This window comes from Sardina pilchardus, chromosome 10 (genome assembly GCF_963854185.1).
Source record: "Sardina pilchardus chromosome 10, fSarPil1.1, whole genome shotgun sequence".
Classification (NCBI taxonomy): Eukaryota; Metazoa; Chordata; class Actinopteri; order Clupeiformes; family Clupeidae; genus Sardina; species Sardina pilchardus.
The window spans coordinates 10095838-10115933 of record NC_085003.1 but is presented as its reverse complement, the minus strand read 5'-3'; the positions used below and the strand labels follow the sequence as shown (position 1 = coordinate 10115933).

General features: G+C 43.6%; 1 protein-coding gene across 1 annotated transcript in view; it reads left to right on the top strand.

Moving 5' to 3' along the window:
• The first annotated feature begins 9047 nt into the window (after positions 1–9047).
• si:ch211-236l14.4 (SITS-binding protein) overlaps positions 9048–20096 on the top strand; it is a 27555-nt gene continuing 16506 nt past the window's right edge. Inside the window, exons 1-3 of the mRNA XM_062547279.1 lie at positions 9048–9069; positions 9147–9784; positions 11434–11605. Of these exons, the coding sequence (XP_062403263.1) occupies positions 9311–9784; positions 11434–11605 (646 nt within the window). The 5' untranslated portion in view covers positions 9048–9069; positions 9147–9310. The remainder of the gene's footprint in view (positions 9070–9146; positions 9785–11433; positions 11606–20096) is intronic.

Here is a 20096-nt window from a genome sequence, read left to right as displayed (position 1 = left end):
TCTTATCATAAGGAAAGCAATGAGGAAATCCAATTCAATGAGAAGCACATTGATTATATTACTTGATTAGGATAATGTATTTTTGTTTTATGGTTATGGTATATCCTTTTTTCAGGGCGACTTAACAGTATACATCCATGGAGACTCCAGCTCTGATGGGCTTGCCCAACCCCAGAAAGCTGACTCTGGGTGGCTCTCAAACTCTCTCTTCGATGCGCGGCCCTCAAGGCTCGTTCCCACTGATCTTTAACCCCTTTAAGCAGACCTGCTAACATTCGAAATGCACTGCTTGTGTGGGTTGCCGATCTGACAGAGATCGATATCCCACTATGACGTCTTTGCAACACGCCCCTTTAAGCAGACTGGAACTGTTCGAATTTTGCTTCCATAGAGATGCATTACGTTGCTCTATCTTGTCAATAATTAAGGATCTTTGCTTTAACTAACACTGGATAGACTATCCCATTGTTGCCGCCCCATCATTCTTTATCTAGATCAGTGAGGACGAGGATCAAGGAAGGAAGGGAGGGTGCATAAAAGACCAAATGAGAGGCACCCTCTGTCCTCTCCATCCTTCACCTGTGGAAAATCTCTTCCAAAAGACACTTCCAACTAAAGATCAGGTGATGCTTGAGTGCCCTGCAGTGAAGAAGCTCTGGCTCTGTCGGCCTCAGGTGCAGGTTTTGTGACAAGGAATCCTAGTGGGCAAGACTGGAACGGTTTGATAGCACCGTGCTCCAAATGATCCGGTGCTATTTCGACCAAAACTCGTCACTTGTCATTACTTAACTCAGGCTACCGCAGTTCCTGGCATGCAGTCACAGGGTTTACTAACCAGCTTGTGCGTGGCAGAGAAATTCACATACCACATGATGTTCAATCTGGGGCTGCAGAGCTCATGTCAGGTGGAATGGGTGTGGTGGATTTCCTTTGCAATCTAAGAGAAGGACTCGAGGTGGCTCAAACCATAGCAAGACAACCTTTCCACACTGCACAAGAGTGTCAGAGGAAGATATATGATGTGTGAGCGCAAGTGCATTCGCACAGTGTTGGGGATTTAGTGTACATGAAGGGTGACACTAAGAAGGATGGACTAAGCGCAAGCTCTAGACACCTTGGAAGGGCCCCTTCATTGTTTCTGCCCGTCTCGGTTATCTGTGAAATCCTTAAAGTGCAACAACATACTTCATAAGTCACAACACATCAAGATTAACACAATCATATCTACATGCAAGCACCTGATTTTTATACCCATTTCCTAACTTACGGAGGTCACTCTTTGTCCTTATTTGAACTGTGTCTTCCTGATGTTGAAGACTTCTGTGTGACTTCAGAATGACCTCTGTGTAACTTTATTTTCATACCTTAATGGCAAAGTCCGCGGTTTCACTTGATGTTGCTCTTGTTTATGTTTATGTTTACATTTCTTAGAAGGCTGTTTTGTCTAAAGCAACGCACATTATATTTCAATCAAGAACCAAACTAAACAGAACAGAGAGGTAGCTCACCCCTCCCTTCAGTATTCCCAGAGAAGCTCCACACAGTGTTTTGTCTTTTTGGGCAGCGGGCTGGCCCCAATTTGTTTGTTTTCGAGGTTTCACAGCCTGGGCTGCCTACAGACACCGTTTTTTTCTTTTTTCTTTTTTTCTACAGGGTACTCACAGGATGAGCAGCTAGTGGATCATAAAGGGATGCTGAATGACAGAAAATGTTATGGGCGTTCAATCTCTGACTGCCCCTTTAATGAAACAAGAAATCGAAGATCACTGCTTGACAGTTCATAAGCATTCTGATTACTTAAAAAAAGTTTCAATAACATTTTGTTTATACAATTTTCTAGGGCTGACAGAGATGATTGCATGTGCAGTAGGCCTATGTTCTTATTTATAAAATGTTTCTTTATGAGGATTTCTTCTCATAATGAATTTACTTCCCTTCAAGGTTGAATTATTTCTCATTGTTTTCATTGAGAGTCTAAGATAAAATGTCAAAAGATTACACTTTTACACTCTTTTTACTCATCTCTGCAAAGGGTGCCAATGAATGTGGAGTGTGCTGTTATCTCTCAATTACATATGTACTCAAGAACAACTGCAAGCAAATAAAAAAAAGAAACGAAAGGAAAGAAAACACAGAATTTCAAAGCCAATAAATTCTATAATAATAATAAAAGACTAAAAGTAAAAACCAAGCCTATTTACCATCAAAAACCAATTGCCAACCAAGCAACCTTTGCAGGCAAAAACATACCAACAAAACCAACAGAACAGCCTTCCAGAGTATTTCACTGGGGTTATCAATCAGACTCTATACCAACAAACACCAACAAATTCTTTAGTCATTCCTCTTTGTTGCTGCGGCCATTTATGATCTTATCAACATAAGCAGACAATACCACAAACCCTTGATGGGCACCAACGCATATCAACAGGGAATACCTGATGCACAGCAAAAGCCTAAACCGTAAACACTGCAACCTCAGGAATCTATCAATGGAATGGAATGGATTGGCCTCAATAATGACCTTTCTCTTCTCCGTCAGTCACTCATTGTGGAATTATTCCATCTGCTCTTAACTCAATAGAAGAACTACAAAAGAACTCAGAGAGAGCAAACCTCCGCCAAGAGAACACATAACCACCTCCTGCATCCAGATGGTGATATGGATCACTCCCACTTAACCCTTCCTTGGGTTATTTCAGACCTTCCCTGAAAATTTTGGCGAAATCCATCCATAACTTTTTGAACAAACAAACAAACAAACAGACAGACACGACAAACACCTCACCATCAATATTAAACTCCACCAGTTTCCCCCTCATCTACATATGCTAGGTGACACCTTTATCCCTGACCCTTTCAGAAAGTCATTCAATTTGACTAACAGCTGGCAGGAGTCATTGCCAGCATTGTCATATAGACTAGGGTGGGAGGTAACCAGGTGCCATCCTGTAACCTATCACCTCCAACAATCCATTTTAAGTGCCCTTATAGTTACCTCCAATACCATGGTGAAAACCAACGATGAAATGGTACATCTAGCCCTGATGCCAAACTCCAAATGCTGGCAGGTTGTGGTGTAATTACTTGTGTCGAAGCATAACTGAATGTCCCCAAAATATGCGCTAAAAAGCGGAAATATTCTCAAGGACCTGAGAGTAGCTGAAACGCCTTCCTCAACAGACCGTGAGGCACATATCCAAAAGCATTTACAAGATCCAAAAAGACCACCCGGATGTCTCTGCCTTCTGTCCTCGTCATTTGAATCTGGTGCCAAATGCTACTATGTTCCAAACAACCAGAAAAGCCTGAGATTCCTGCCTTCTGCAACGAAACATCTATTAAACCATTTGACTTCAAATAGGATAACAATCTTCTTGCCACCATGCTAAAGAAAAATAATTAGGGTATTTTTGGAACAAAGTTATTATAAAATTATACTGCTATGACATAATAAAGGAAATGAAAATGGTGTCTGGAATATTGCACAAAATATTCGTTGTTATTATGAGTCAGTGTATCCTCAAAATGAGTTTAAAGCCCTTATTTAAGGTAGCAAATTGCTAAATATTGTTTCAATGTGAATGAATGTCTTAGCTAGCTCTCAGTACCTCACACATTACTTATTGTTTATTATTTAAGACTGTCTGGGCACTTTGAAGCTGATTTTCCCCTTCTGTGATTAAGTGTCAATTGAATGTCAAGGGTAAGTATTACAATGATAATTTAGTTGAATCTAATCTAATCAAAGATGAGGACACATCTGCCAGAAAGAGAACCTTTCAAGGTTGTCACGCAACATAAAGTAATGTTCTTTCTTGAAATGTAAAAGATTTAATACTATCAGACTCTGAAATAGAGTGGTGGAGAACCTTCTAGCAGGTTGACACTGTGATTCTGAGCAGCAGAGGGAGTCGTCGGCTCTTACAAACATTCCGATGATGCACCAAGGGACTTCGCCTGTGCCTCAGTGCTGCAAGTCATTCAAGCTCTACATATTACACGCAGCTTTCAACCCAAGAGTTTTTTTTGTCATGTCCACATAGTTTTTTTTTCACCAAATACACTCTGATAAATGAAATATTATGAAAAATATAAACTTTTTGCTCTTTGATTTCCAATCTTAAGAAGTGCTCTTGGGCCTTGTTGATACTCAGTTGGTGACTTCTTCAAACAAAAGTGTCCATCATCTAAGCTTACTACGTGCAGACTTACAGTATATATTTGACTAGTCAATGCACACTGACCATATAAATACATCATTTGACAGAAACCAAACACTTTCCTGATTACGTTTACCCATTGCCTACTTTCTGTTAAATTGTGTTCATTGCACATAGCACTGGGTGGTATTGCTTCCAATAGTAGAAAGAATGAATGATAATCAGAAAATGATGGAAACAAAGCCACCTCTTGATCTTAAGGTCATCACGGCTCTTGTGCAGTATCAGATAATGAGTGATTGATTTCACAGGATTCTCATTAAGAGGGATGACTTCTCTCACCCTGCAGCCTGCAGATCTCTGCTCCTCTGAAGAAAACTAGTCTCAAGAAGCCCAGCTACTGTCCCTGACTGTCCAGTCAAGGGTGCCCTCACGTGGTTAGGGAAAGGTATTGGATGCAGGTCGCGGCAGGGGTAAGGTTGAGTTAGGTTGAGATGGGGTGCATTCAGAGGGTATGGTCACTGGCTGGCATCCCAGGTCACCAGGTCCCTGTTACTTTTTAGTCCAGACCAGCTGACCCTGATGACTCTGATGACTTGATGTGTCTCACATGGCCCCAGGCTTTCCCAGGCATCTCGGCTCAACAGGGCTTGTCTCACTGGTAGGCGCCAGTGAGAGGGTGACAGTGCCCTGTCTGACAAGTCTGTGCTATTTGACCTCCTTCTAGAAAACACTAGGTTCATGCTTGTTTTGGAACGCTACACGAGTTTTGCTGAGGAGAATAAACCCTGCTTTTTGAAGGTAAAATGGCTCACAAAAGTACGCTTTGTGCAGGGGAGCCATTCATAAATTCACAAAATCCTCACAAGCGGTTTTGCCCAGATTAATCTAATTTGCAACAAAATTCTAAATATGTGTTTGCCTCGCACCACCAATCTCTTCATCTCATGCAATATTGTTGGTGAAAGCTAAATTCTTCAGAACAAGAACTACTTTTGTGGGAAACAGTATCCTAGCATCCCATGATGTTAGCCAATGTTAAATAAACTAGTCACAGTCAGACAATGCAAGCCAGAGTTAGTCAATCCCACTATGGGAAATCAACCAATGCTAGTATGCTTTCCGACAGTCTGTGTTCAACAAGGCTCTCTTGGACCTCAGCTGACCCTTCTTCACACAGCTGAGGCAGAACTTGCGGAGATGCATTGCAGACCACCGGTCCTGTTAGTCGGGGCGGCCATGGCCGGTGGTGATGCTTGTGGATGGTTGTGCTTTGGGTTCCTGACCGAGTGCCAGGTGGTTAGTGGAGTGGGGGGCCAGGAGGGACATGAGAGCTGGTCTGCTGCAACTCGACCCCAGTCAGCACTCAGCCAAAGGTCTGGTCACACACTGTTGTCCAACTCTGCCATTTATAGATCGAAAGCGAGCAGTTTGTGCCTACAGTTCCCCTTCGAAAGCTTTTTGAGGGGAAATGAGAACTCATGTCTACAGCTTCAGTCCCAAAAGCACTTTCAAAGCATTCATGTCTGGAATGACAAAGCATTTAATGACAAGACACATTGACATTAGTGAATCCAGTACTGGGCGTACGTACACACACACACACACGCACACACACGCATATACAGTACACACGCAATCACGCACACATACACAATTGTGCCATTGTATTTCTCACATATTGTTTTTTTACATGTATCATGCTGTCAGACAGGTAATATATTGAACATCTTCAATGTAAAAAAAGTGAAAGAAAATTGTGTCTACACTTACAGGTAATAACCGTCTCATAACTGTGTTATTAAATATCTTTTTGGCTTTGAATTGACACAGGCCCTACGGCAACACCTAATCACAACCTCACCTGAATTCCATTAATCCGGAATGACCACAAAGGCCACTCTCGTACTCTCGTGCACGGACTTTGAGCTGGAACCAGAATCCAGCCATATTTGGTGTGCTGACTTACTACGGCGGCCCAAAGCGTGGAAAGTGTTGAGGAAGGAGAGGAGAGGCAAGAGGTGAGCCGACGCAGGACCTGTTTCAAGCCCAGCGGTGCCGCCAAGAGAGCGTGGAGCTGCATGCGAGGCCATGGAAACTTTCCCGCCCGGGGAAAAGGGGGAGCCTATATTAAATAACCAAAAGGAAAAGGTAAATTGTAAATTGAAGATCCAGACAGGAAGACGGAAAAGTTTGACAGCTGAAGTGAATAGTTTTGCTTGTAAAGGCCTCCAGCTTTTTATTGCTTTTGTCAAGCGGCATTTATATTTCCTCCAAGTAGGACTGAGGCTGGTCTGGTGTGCCCATATGCTTGTGCAGTCATTCACTGTGATATAATGTTACAAAAAAAGTCAAAAGGGAAAAAACAATTTAAAACCTTTTCCAATCTCCAGGGACTCAGTAGTAAAGTTGATCAATGACGACAACAATCATAAAACCCCCCCAAAAATAAGTGAATTCATACAAAGTGAAAAAAGTGACAATCTGCTTGGATGGAAACAGATTGAGATTAAAATCTGTTATCAAGTGGTTTCTATTTATGAAATGATGGAATGGCATGATGTACACAATCCCCGAGACCAGGTAAATGAACACCTGACATGCAGCTAGTGCAGGTACAGGTCTCAGAGACACAACGGCGATGTTTCACATAAATGATTAAGTGACAAAAACCTGGATAGGTTAACTCACAGCAGCTTGTAAACCTCCTAAAGGAAGGACTTCAGCTTTGTTTTGCAAGGTAAATGAAGCCATTAGGCTCCTCTATAAGGAAGTGGCCTCATTCCTCTGGGCTAATGCCCTCAGGTGTGCCAGCCAGGTTTGTAAGTAAACCACACACTTGAACCATAGTCAACGTGCTGTAGCCAGTCGTGAGCTGTGCGCCCTGTGCAGTCTCTGCTTTCCAGGTCACACTATTGTTGTTTTTTCAGTGTCTGTGTTAACACCGGATAAAGTGCATGCCAGCAAACAGCCAGTCTGTTATTTATAGGGGTCTCCATAGACTGGTGGGGATGGGTGGCATTGGGGGTGGGGGAGGGGTTGAGACGGGGGAGCAAATGGGGAAATATAGTCGTGTAAATTTAGATCAGCCCAATGGCCGCCCCCCTGATGTCACATGGGCCCCTTCTACACATGTTCAATGTTGACCCATGACCCACAGCCAGATAGTGGTTACCTTTGAACTTGACATTTGCTTGGGAGGAGAGGGTCGTGGTGCGTACCTACTGTATTTGTTGGTGCTGATTCTGAAACACTTGATTTGTTCCCTGAGACACCATAATATGCTCAACTCTGGCCAGATACTTCAGATTTTGCTTACTATCCCTTGGGCCCTCCACCTAAACAATTTTTTATCAACCTTTTAACTCATAATTGTTATTCTGTGAGAAACATCTATGATTGCTTAAATGTTTCTATTGCCAAATTTACCACCATATAGGAATTCCTTGATAACAATGATTAATGTAAGAGTATTGCATTTTGTATCTGTGTGTAGAGCATCACTTGCTTATAAGCCATCATCATTAGAGAGTCAGATCAAATCACAGTCCCGTCCAGAGGGATCTCTCCAGAGAGGTGCAGACCTTTTCTTTGTCTTTAGTCTTCAGATCTGAATGCAACTCTATACTTGGTAGGTGCCATCATATGCTTGCATTAGATGTGGTGCACAGGTCTACACGAGACGACAATTGAAGCCATGCAGATTTATGTCACGGTTATTTCAAATAGTCTTTTAACTATCACCCAACAGTGGAAGTGCGATGAGTGACGGTGCATTGATCCAAACCACAGCAGCTGTGTATCAAGCCAAATGACAACGGCGTTCTCTGCGATATTGTGCGGGCCACATGCAGACTGAACTGTTGACAGAGTGAATAGATTAGATGCCACTCCCGGTCATCCCTTCACGAGCCATTTATCTTCCAACCACCACAAACTGCTTCCTCATACTCCAACCCTTTCTTTTACAGACACTCAACTCTATTTCCTATTAATTTATGACACAGAAAACTATTTCTGCAGTAGGATGCAGCAGACAGGAAAGAGGTAACGTAGAGCTATTTATGACAAGGCAATGCAAACCTAACAACTTGAATATGACTATAATTGTCATGGTGTAGCCTATGGTTGTGTTTCATGTTGAGCCAATTAGGATAGGCTACTGCCTCTCGTGATTTAAAAAAATAATCTCCAAAAGATCTTCTGAGGTATAGCCTATTTCCATTAATTCTACATATTGTCAATGGGAATAGTTCACATGAAAATTTGACATCCTCCTAATTGGTGTAGCCTAGCCTATTTAGTGAGCGCAAATAAATACATTTGATCGCTTGTATTGGTCACGGCTTCAAGGAGTCATTTCATAGTCGTAGCACATCATTTGCACTTTGATAGGCTATACTGTGCACAGGTGATATAGGCTATAGCCTATATCAGTTGCTTCTCAAACGTGCAACTGAAATTCTTTGCTGGTCAAAATTACTTGCTCAAATCTTATGTATTTAATGTTAAGCGACTACACTCACAATGTCCTTATTCCGTTATCTTGGTGGCGACAGCCCTTTTCTTCAAGCGTCTCTGTCGCCTGAAGACGCAACAGAGGACAGAGAGTTTGTGTGCGCTCTTCTCGTTGCTCCAACTATGGATACCTCCTCACGTCCCCCTATTGCCCCAACCGGTGGGCAGGAAACCGCCAAGCTGTTGGTCTCTTCATTTCTTTCGCCTGCACCTTTCTGAAGATGCAGTCTGGAGTTACGTCAGACCCCGGCCAAAAGTGCAGGGCAAGCAAATAAGTGGCTAAGGAGCTATTCGTAGGCAGAGCTGCCAAACCCGGGTGAGAGAGCCTCAGCGCACTCCTCAGAGATTCCTGCTATCACTGCAATAAGCGTTTGTGTTGCAGCATGTGGTGAGTCATCTGCTTTTTGCAAATATAAAACATTGGGGATCTTGACAGTTCTTTTTTTTCCTGTACACTCATGACAGGTATTCGGCATAGGGTAAGCGCAAGAGAAACTCTTTTTGGACGTAAATAAACTTTTTCTTTGGTCAACCTGACATGCAATGACATCATGGCGCATTTCGATTTTGGTGTCTGGAGAAGCTGTTTGAGCCTTTTTGACTAGACTTCACATTAATCTCAAGTCAATATGCCCCACACTCGAAATAGGAACCCCAGCCCTATCCCAGAGGTAACATGGGACACGGGCTTGAAAGAAATGAACGAGACTTGGAAGGGAGCAATTGCCTGCCTTGGAGTAGCAGTCTTTTTTGTCATGACCATTGGGATCATATATTGGCAAGTTGTGGATCAGCCTAACAAGAATTGGATCCTGAAGGGGAGTTTTAGCGGACTGATATGGGAGAGACGGAGTCAGACCCTTGTGATCCAGACTCTGACGGAGGACAAGACGTTTGTGGAAATTGATGTGGGCAACGTGGGAAACCCCGACACAGAAGTGCCATTTGTTCGGAACCTGTGTTGGCTCAACAAAACCGAGTTCTGTTACACCTGGGACTCGGTTGCGGACGTGAAGATATCACTGGATATACCTGACATGGTCCACCAAACGGAGTGTTACAGTATGACATGGACCCCAGTCCACTGTCATGTACATCTGAAGGTAGGAAACCGGCGTTTTACTATAAAGATGTCAAGGAGAAAGTGTGTCTGTGAGTAACTCTCTCTCTCTCTCCCACTCTCTCTCTCTCTCTCTCTCTCTCTCTCTCTCTCTCTCTCTCTGTTTAGAAGAGTGGGTTTTGATACATGATGCATGTTGAGTTGATCATAAAAATGATTAGGCCTACACAATTATTAACAGGACTTGCGTCGTTGTAGCCTATACGTGTCCACAGTTTGTGTTGTTTCCAACACGTTGCCTTTGTTATTTGTAACGTAATATGACTTGAGCATAACACGACTTGCGTTGAAAACAACACAACTTGTGGTGTGTGTTTGTTTTTTTAACACATTTTTTGTCCAGATAGGGACAACAGTTTGTGTCCAACAGTTGCTTACAGTGTAAAGTAATGCCATATGGCTTTGTCCAATTAAATGTTCATAGTAATCTTTGAATTTTACCGAGTTACCTAAATTTGCCAAAATTAAATTTCTTCACTTAGTTAACATACTCAAAAGCTCATAATATTTCAAAAGGTTAATTTGGCAACTAACAAGTAGCTTATGATTTTATTGAATTGTATTAATTTGTTTTATGCAGAAAAATGTAGATAAATCAGTAGCACTTCTTGTGTGGTAGAAGTGACATTTTCTATGCTGTGTTTTTTCCATGTTACCTCAGGTTATTCACAGCTCTGCCTTCCTCAGAGGCAATCCGGATGTTTTGAACATTTAATCTCCCCCTTTAGTACATTCCCGAAATGATTCCATGTCATGTGTTCCTTCAAATTCCCCCCCTTAAATCTTACTGTTTTGGACGAAGTGCTCCACAAAATTCCTAAATCCTGTTAGTGATCTTTAGACAACTTGCACCTGCCTCCCCTACATGTCAAATGAGAAGCCCCTTGAACAGTGCAAAGTCCTGTGATAAATTCATTTTGGAAATAAGCAGCGGCCGGGCTGATTTACAGCAGCAGTGACACCCTAGACTCCTCATACTTGATTGTCTGTAATTGCAGACACTGTGTGTGGACTGTGGACACCCCCCAGAGAACTGCTTTCACTCTGTGAAATTCAGAACTACGTACAGTTACACATTAGAGCATCATTTCAGAAGCACACACACTCGTTGCTTGAGAGGATATCCAGAAATTCATGCTGTAGATATTGATAATTCAGCAATCACACTGCAGAAAATAGAATTACTCCCAAAACAACCAAAGCTCTCTTAAAATGTTTTTGTCACTCTTGAAGTGCACCAATGTACTACACTATTATGTACACCAATCTCATTAATATGAATTTTATGAATTTATGTTTATGTATTATCATTAAGACAAATGTAGATTGTTACTGATTTGTTACTTGTCACTAACTTCTTGTACAGGTTCTTCATATGCGCCTGTGCTTATAGTAATACCCCACAAAACAGCTCACAAATGATGAGGGCTTTTTTTATTTGTGTCAAACCAGGCTGCCTATTAAAACTTGCATATGGACTGAATTGTGCAGTTCATTTTGAAAATTATTTGTGTCAAACCAAATTTACAAAGCGGTCATCTTTGTTTGTGCCAGTTTGTTTGTTTGTTTGTTTTCTCTCTTTTACTCATCCCCTTCTTTCCCTTTTTCTTTCTCTCTCTCTCTTTGGGCCAGGACTGTTTCTCCATGACGAATGTGTCGTGGTACGGTGGCGCGAGCATCAGCTCGCCCAGCTGGCCCATCAACGAGGCCAACGTCTCCATGCAGGCCTTCGTCATGAGCGACCTGCGGGACAACCCCTCGGGCTACGGCTCCGTCCTCGAGCGCTACTTCCTGGGGTCCTCAGGTAAAGCACGAATCCCCCTCGACGGGATTGGTCATCACACGCCGCAGTAGCGGCATCATTCAGTGCCAGACCCTCGTCCAGTGCCAGACCATTACACAGTAGGCACTTCAGGCACACACACACACACACACACACACACACACACACCACTCAGTGCAGTCTTCTTCGAAAGGCGTTAGGGGGGCTTCTCACTCTACGCCTCCCACCCCCCAAAGACAGGGGATGCCCCCCATGTGTTATGTGTGTCCGTGTGTGTATGTTTGTGTGTGTGTGTGTGTGTGTGTGTGTGTGCCCAGTCTCCAACTGGTCCGACAACCACAAAAGAAAGCCCTCTACACGCTCAAATATAGAGTAACAGAATCCTACGGGTAGCCTACTGCCTATTAGTGTGGGGATTAAACAACAAAGGCCCAGGACACTACCTACCCTCTTAAATTAACTCGTTTGGATTCCACCATGATTGCCTCGTGCGGCTAAAAAAAACACAAACAAGGCAGAGCCATGGTGATTTTAATAACCTGCGAAGCTATTTTTGGTGTCGTCTGGGTGATTGTAATAGGGGCGGGAGTGGACAGAGGGTCCATGTGGATGTGGGTAAATGGTTAATGGGATTCATTGAGAGGGCATTGTAATGACCCTTGGGACTCTGGGCCTCCAGCCCTGCTATGGGAGGCATGTGTGACTGGGCAGCTGAAGGCCAAAGCTGGACAGAGCCCCTCTCCATCGGTGGCAGCCTGGGAGGGCTGTTATGAGGACACGTTTATATGGTCACACACAAGCGTACTGTCTTATACAGTCACACACATACACACACATACGCGGCGTATACATAAACGCATACACACACACACACACACACATAGAACATAACATGCAGGGTCTGTATTGCACGGCCCTGTTGCTGAAGAACTGTACGTCTGTGTGCACGTGTGTGTGAACGAGTGTGCTTGTGTGAGTGAGTGTGTGTGGATGTGTGTGTGTCTGTGTTTGTTTGTGTGTCTAGGCTGTATGATCATTTTAGTTTTAGTTTAGTAGCTGAAAGGTGAAAGTGGTAATCTGTGTCCCAGACAGCTGTGCAGAACTAAATCAACAAATGGGGCACTGCATTAAGCAAAGGTCGTAATTACCATCATGTGACCCAAACAAAAGCCTTTTATGACTTCCTAGACGATTGTTTGTGCACTCCTCTTGGCTCGCTTATGTAATGCAAGTGCACGCTGAATCAAGAGAGAGAGAGAGAGAGAGAGAGAGAGAGAGTCGCATGACTTTAATCCTTTGCCACCTTCCACAAAGGCCAGTCTTAATTAGGTGGGAGCTCACCCAATGCACAGGCAGTTCCACCCTCACTGGCACACACACACACACACACACACACACACACACACACACACCATCCTCTGATTGTCACAGTTTTGAAAGAAAGGACGCTAAGCTCTCGCTGAAGGCCAACTGTCGCTTGTTGCCAGGTAACCACACACACAGACAAAATACATATCTGTCAGATCTGACATGTCGGAGAGATAGCAGGAGCGTTGCGCTCGGGCTCGGGCTCGGGCTCGAAGTGGTCAGCAGTTGTTTGCGTCCCCCACCGTGTGATGTAAGGTGGCTTAGCCATGTGGTGTTCGCGTGAGGTCACCAAACGTGTTCCCGCGTTAGGAATGTCTATAGAATAAGGAGCATTCATGCCGGGGAGTAAAAAAGGCGCTTAGATTTGCCATCCTTAAGCAGGTTAGTGGCTTTACGTCACTGTAGCTGCTTTACAACCCAAATTACATTTCGATTATCTGCTCCCAACGTGTTTGCCCCCCCCCCCCCCCCCCCCCGACGTTGGCCCCCCGGCTCCTCGGCTATCTCGATCTCCATCTTGTGACGCAGAGGCACGTGGTGCACCTCCCTGGACAGTGCTGCTGTCCTTTCCGTCTCTCGAGTGTGAGAGTGTGACATTCGTCACCAGCTGTGATGATGATGAGGATAAGGGTTGGCTTGTGGGTGGTGGTGGTGGTGGTAGTGGCGGTGGTGGTGGGAGGAGGGGGGGGGGGGGTTGATGGTCGTGTGTGTGTGTGTGTGCACCCCCAAACCAACCCCCACCTGTCTCTGACTCTGCGGAAGAACTGTAAGCGGCGAGTGCAGATTGGATATCGCTGAGGAGCAGGATTGAGAATGAGCGGCCATCATTCAGCCGCTGTGAATCCTCCGAGGGTTGTTCCTATTTTTATGCCAAACGGCCGCTGCTCTGCTGCCATGCGGTCAGGCCCCACACACAGAAAAACATTCAGTTATCTTTTTCAAATAGCCTTCATTTTTATATATACAGTATATATCACTTCTGTCTTGCACACTAGGGGTCTTTTTTAATGAGAAATGTATCAAATCATCTCTTACTGCTATCACTCAACAAGTGGTCTCGCTTTTGAAAGGCGACAACTCAGTTGGCCTAAATGTGTACACCAAAATAAAGGCATTTACTGTTGCACTGATCCAAACAACTGTCATAATTTAAATCATTGACCGAAGATGCAAAGCCCTTGTATTTATGTGATTTACTGCTGTTAGCCTAACTACTGTAATATTCATCTGTCCATACTGTCCATATATCTGATATTGTTTTTAGAGGTCGTACTTCTGATATCCCATCGTGATGGGGACAGTTTTGGCATTCATTCTTTTTATTAGTATAATTTATGGCATCCTGGCTCCATGTTAACGTGATCTATTGCCAGGCATTTCAGGCTTTGACAACATAAGAAGAGGTTGAGTTCAGCATGAATTCTGCTCCATCTTCTCAATTACACTTAGAGATATACAGCATTGCTCAAATTACTAACATAAATGCTATAACTAAAAAGCTACAATTGTGTATGTACAGGCAAATCAGTTGCCATTGATTCAAAAATGAAATAAGTACACTTTGAATGCTGATGTCTCTATTTCTTTCTCTCTCTTGCATATTGAAATAGGACTCAAATAAGAGAACAACATTCTTATTTAAGTGTGTTTGTAATAAAAAAAAAAGTGTAATCTCTCATTTTTGCAGAGATAAATGTTGCTTTCACTTAAGTATAATCACCCTGTATTTTCCATTCGTGATCTAATTTTAGCCATACAAAGCACACAATAAGTCTGTCTGAAATAAGATGGATTTTTTGGCTCTCTCCAAAGTTCCCCTTGCTCAACAGCACAAATAAAGCCTTCGGAAAAACACCAGCTTTTGTAGGTTTTACTGCAAGCTCTCAAGCCCTCAAACTCTTGCAGAGGATGCAGTGATTGGCATGCTAAAGAAATCACCTGTCTAAGAGGCCTGGAAGCAGTTAAAGCGTTTTCCTGCCCGGATTTCGGTCTCAGACGTTTCGTTTTTTTCTCTTCAGCGTCTTGGTAAAGAATGAGAAGAGGATTAGAGTTTGAGATTAATTCTGAATGACAGTGGAGACAGACTACAGCCTTTGTTCTACCTTTTCTCACACACCGAGATTCTTTGGCTAGAGTTGACGACGTGGTCAGTGCACTGAAAGGACTTCGGAGTTCGGAGGGAGGGGCTGTTTCTGAATTCCAAAAGGAAACGTTTCACTGGCTTCTATTCGGACCCCTGTTGTGGGGACAACTTGGATCATATGGTGGCTTGTGCTTTGTGTCTGTTGTATTAGTGACATTAAGAAATAAGTCAATTAAACACTTTGCCCTATATCATCATTTAGATTTTCAGACATGTATAATTGTCTTTTTTTGGTTGCACACTGGCCAATATGTTTTGAAAAGCTAGCTTCTTAAACTTCATCAGTTGCATTTTGCTCTCAATTTCCATGTCCCTTTTTTCTGTTATGGCACACTCACACATTTTAAAGCTCTCACCAAGTGAGAGGCTGAGGGGAGTCACAGCAGACACACAGAGAGATGCAGAGGCTGCCCCCCCCCCACCCCCTCCAACCCTCCCTCCCCTCTCCAATCATCTTTTCTGACCGGCGGTGGAGAGCTCCTGATGCCAGTGAAACCCTCACAGTGTTCTAAGGGTCATTTCACAGCGTCCTGAGGGTCGTCTGTGTGACCTCTGACCCCTCGGAACAAAAGAGCTCCTCAAAAAACCTGAAGCGCTTCTGGGGAGAGGCCATGCTGTGTGCTCCATGACTTTGATGTCTGCTTCAGCGACTCTTGAGAGAGTACATGTCAAATTGTTGAAGTAGACGTTGTTTGTAGACATGATTTAAATTCAACCCCTTTAACCCTCAACCTATTTTATAACTCACCTCGTTTCCTGAGCAAGAGAGAGATCAGGAGATACCATTAGGTATTCATATTTTTTTGTTAAGAGCTTGTGGAAAATATTTCAGGAAAGCTGGCAGTATTTCCAGAGGGGGAATTGTTCTAAAATAAGAGGCAGACCAATTCTGCTACCACCCACCATCACCTTAACCACCTCTCCTTACTCCAGTACCCCACCTCCTCCTCCTCCCCTGCCAAACCCTCAACCCCTTAAACTCCAGGGGAACCCAACATGGCCGTAACTCAAGCCCTAAAACTCTCTTAAATTTCACCAAATGACAGTTATTGATTCCCTCCTCCGTAGAATTCCTGTGTGCTCCGTGCACCTCGCACGAGGCCCTCTGGAGCATTCTAAAGAGCTGCTGCTAGGTACAACTCTCTCTCTCTCTCTCTCTCTCTCTCTCTCTCTCTCTCTGTCTATTTCTCTCTCTCTATCTCTCTCAGAGAGCGCTCCGACTCTCCACTATTTCGATACCCAAAAATAGAACCGTACGCCAGTCTGCGCACCATGTCACGCATGCATTCTGAGGCATTTCTTTTTCCACCCGTGTGTCTCTCCTGCTCTTCCTCTGGCTGCGCCGTCTTAATGTACACCTGGGGCAACTTTGGGAAACATTTCAAAGTCTCAGATGTTGCCTAGACTTTTATTCTGTCTAGTTGTTGCCTTTTTTTGCATCTGTACGTTTTGATAAATAGACAGACAGATAGATAGACAGATATAGATAGATAGATAAATATATAGATAGATAGATAGATAGATAGATATGTCATCATTGTACCAGATACGCTGAAAATAATTGTGATCCTCCTCAGGTGTGTTCACACACAACAGGCAAAAACTAGACTGCTGAAGTGCAAGCAAATAAATTAGAACTATATTTTAGCGTTTGAGGAAATATGAATTTATGGTTGTCTGGCAGTGCTGCAGGATTGTATCTTAATAGTAATCTGAGTGGCAGAGGATAACACACACGGTGGATAAACTGACCCTTCCCACTGCCCTTTGCACAGATCTTTATGTAGTTTGCAATCAACCGTGGGATAGTGACTTAATACCTTGGGAAAGTCAGTGGTCGTGTAACATGTATTCCTTTGACATTATCCAATACTCTCACATGCTCACTAAGCCATTCGTGCCAGAGAGCTTTCTCAGCATATACTGAGCTTTTCAGATTCTTAGAAAAAAGCATGTTGCTCATGTAACTGGAAGTGAAAATCAACAGCATTCTATTTTGAATTCTAACAAGAAAGTGCGCAAATGCAAAATGTTTTGCTATAGATTACATTACATTACATTGCATTATATTTGGTTGACGGACGCTTTTTAACCAAAGCGACTTCCAACATGGTAAAAACATTTAAGCTTTTTAGAGCACTTCTGACAGCCAATGAAAAAACACAATAAGTGCATCAATAAGTGTAATAAGTGCATCAAAGAGTGCAATTGTCTGATTAGATGAAATTATAGTCTATTTTGTTCATAAATTTTGTTTTAAAAGTTTTTAAGGAAAAAAGTCTCTGCACACTTGGATCCATGCAAAAAAGTGTCTTTTACTTTACCAAGTTTTCGGTCCTTAGACCTTCATCAAAAAAAGTTTTTAAAACACTATCTCGCCTGCTGGTGTGCGGCCATAAAAACTCCCCAGGCTATAGCCCTGCAGCAGCCCCCCCGTGCCCCTGAGCGCGGAGCGTGGAGTCTGGGAAGTGAAGATGAGTGAGGGGAGCCAGCGCAGCGGCGGCGGCGGTGGCGTGAGGGGAAATGAAGAGCTGCATGTGGTACAGTTTAGGCGGACGGAGCCCAGGCCCAGTCCTGCCGGAGGTGTGAGCGACAGCTTCATAGAGTTTTGGAGGTGGTGGTGGGGGGGGGGGGGGGGGGCAGAGGGGTGATGGAGGGTGGATGTGGTGAGGTGGGTGGGGGTCGGGGGTGGAAGTGAGTTGAGCATAACAGGCTGGGCTGGGGTCGGGTAGGGGTGGTGGTGGGGGGTTGCTTTGGCATGGCAGGGAAACCTGAGAGGGGGGAGGAATTCCTGGGAGGGCAGCTCCATCTGCGGACACCATTATCTGGCTCACATAATCTCATCTTTTCACATGGGCGCAGGGGACCCCATAAATACAAAACAGAAGCAAGGCACTGGCCCACATACAGACACGCACGTACACACACACACACACACACACACTCTCTCACACATTTACTTACCCTCAAACCCACACACATGCACAAACACATTCAGACACACACACACAAACACACGCACACACACACACACATATGTACATACAGTACAAAAAACATATTTGTAGGCATTGACAAATGTTTACTCCTGTTTAGGGACAAGACAAGGCTTTGATGGTCTTCTCATTCTATCAGTGTTTATGTGATCAGAGATAGTATAGTTTTTCCTTATGGCAGCTCTTAAATGCAATGATATTATTTATAGTGGTGCCCTGCATCTGAACGACTTGAGATTTGAAACTTAAGTTGTTTGTAAATGACACTTAAAAAAAAGTTTCATGTAGTGTGGGTTTTGCAGTGTGGTTTAGCTATTGCTGTCCCAGGTTCCAATCAACTCTGCTACATGTGTTCCAAGATACACACTGTTTAAACAGTTTTCTGCGGTTTCAGTCTGGTTTGATAGAACAATAAAGGATTAGTGCTGGCACAGTCTTCTTGTTTCTGTGCACTGGGGAAAGGGACTGATGAAGATAACACTCATGGAAGAGATTTTCAAAGCCTGTCAGATTTAAACTTTAATGATATTGATACAATGCGTTCGTCTTTCAGTTGGCGGCAAGTTTGTTGGCATGTCATGTTGGCGTGTGTGTGTGTGAGCGTGTGTGTGTGTGTGTGTGTGTGTGTGTGTGTGTGTTTGTGTTCAAAGGAAATGGACAGAAATGGAGAGAAGTTCAGGTTGACACAGTCTCTCTCTGAGAGGAAGACTGGCTCTAAATCGGAGCTCTGATTTGGAAAGCACACTTCTAAGCAGTGATAAGGCGGCAAGTTTGTTGGCATGGCATGTTGGCGTGTGTGTGTGTGTGAGTGTGTTTGCGTTCAAAAGAAATGGACAGAAATGGAAAGAAGTTCAGGTTGACACAGCTTCTGAGAAGAAGACTGGCTCTAAACTGAAGCACACTTCTAAGCAGTGATAAGGCTATGGCTATTAATAAATGATGGTCCTCCCCAGTGGTCTATAGGTGGACATAAGCTCAGGGTCCTCTACCCCTACAGGGACAGAGAGACAGAGACAGAGAGAGAGAGAGAGAATATCCCCACTCCTCTTACCACTGCTGTTCTGTTCTAAGTGGACACCGTGAACCCTTTTTAATCCATGTTCCATCTCTATGTCTTCATCCCTCCCTCTCCCTCTCCCTCTCTCCTCTCTCTCTCTCTCTCTCTCTCTCTCTCTCTCTCTCTCTCTCTCTCTTGGTGTCTCTCCCTCTGTCTCTCTCTCTTTCCCTCTCTGTCACTTTCTCTGTCACTATGTGGTCATTCCTCATGGACCCTCTTCATCTTGCTGTCTGTCCCACATTGTCATACATGAGTGTGTGTGTGTGCGCGCGCGACTGTTGAAGAATCTGTAGCGCACAATCTCTCTCAGCAGGGGACTGTGTGTGTGTGTGTGTGCAGTGCACACGAGCAGAGGACTTGTGGCTGTGTGCTGTGATCCTCATCATGTTGACATCAAACACATGTCAACTGTGCTTCTCTTCATTTTTATCCTTTCTTCAAATTCTTTTTCTCGAGAAAGAAAGGAAGGGTCACAGATTTGGTGAACCACATTTCAGAAAATTCCTTGTTTGTTTACGCAAACCTGGCCAACAAAGCTCATTCTGATTCAATACTACTCAAATGTAAGGGTTATGTGTTTTTGTAGGGATCAGCTGTCACACAAGACTAGATAGGACTGATATCAATTCCTGAAATTCCTGACAACCAAGTTTACACTCTGTTCACACACATTTCAACATTACAAGCCACTTTTATTTTTGTACTTTTATCAGCATCTTTTAGTTTGTCGTTATTGGTATTTTTGCGGTAAGCTCAACACGCCGCATGCATCTTAATAGTTTTTTTTATATATCTTATGGACCACAAGTCTAACATACGGACACATTTAAATATGATGTGTCTAGACAATTTATCATTTAGAGATGTTGTTGCACAGACAGTATTGTGCATTTTGCATATTGCGCTATTCCTTGTTTGTTTACATCTCTACGGTAATTTCCTGTGTAT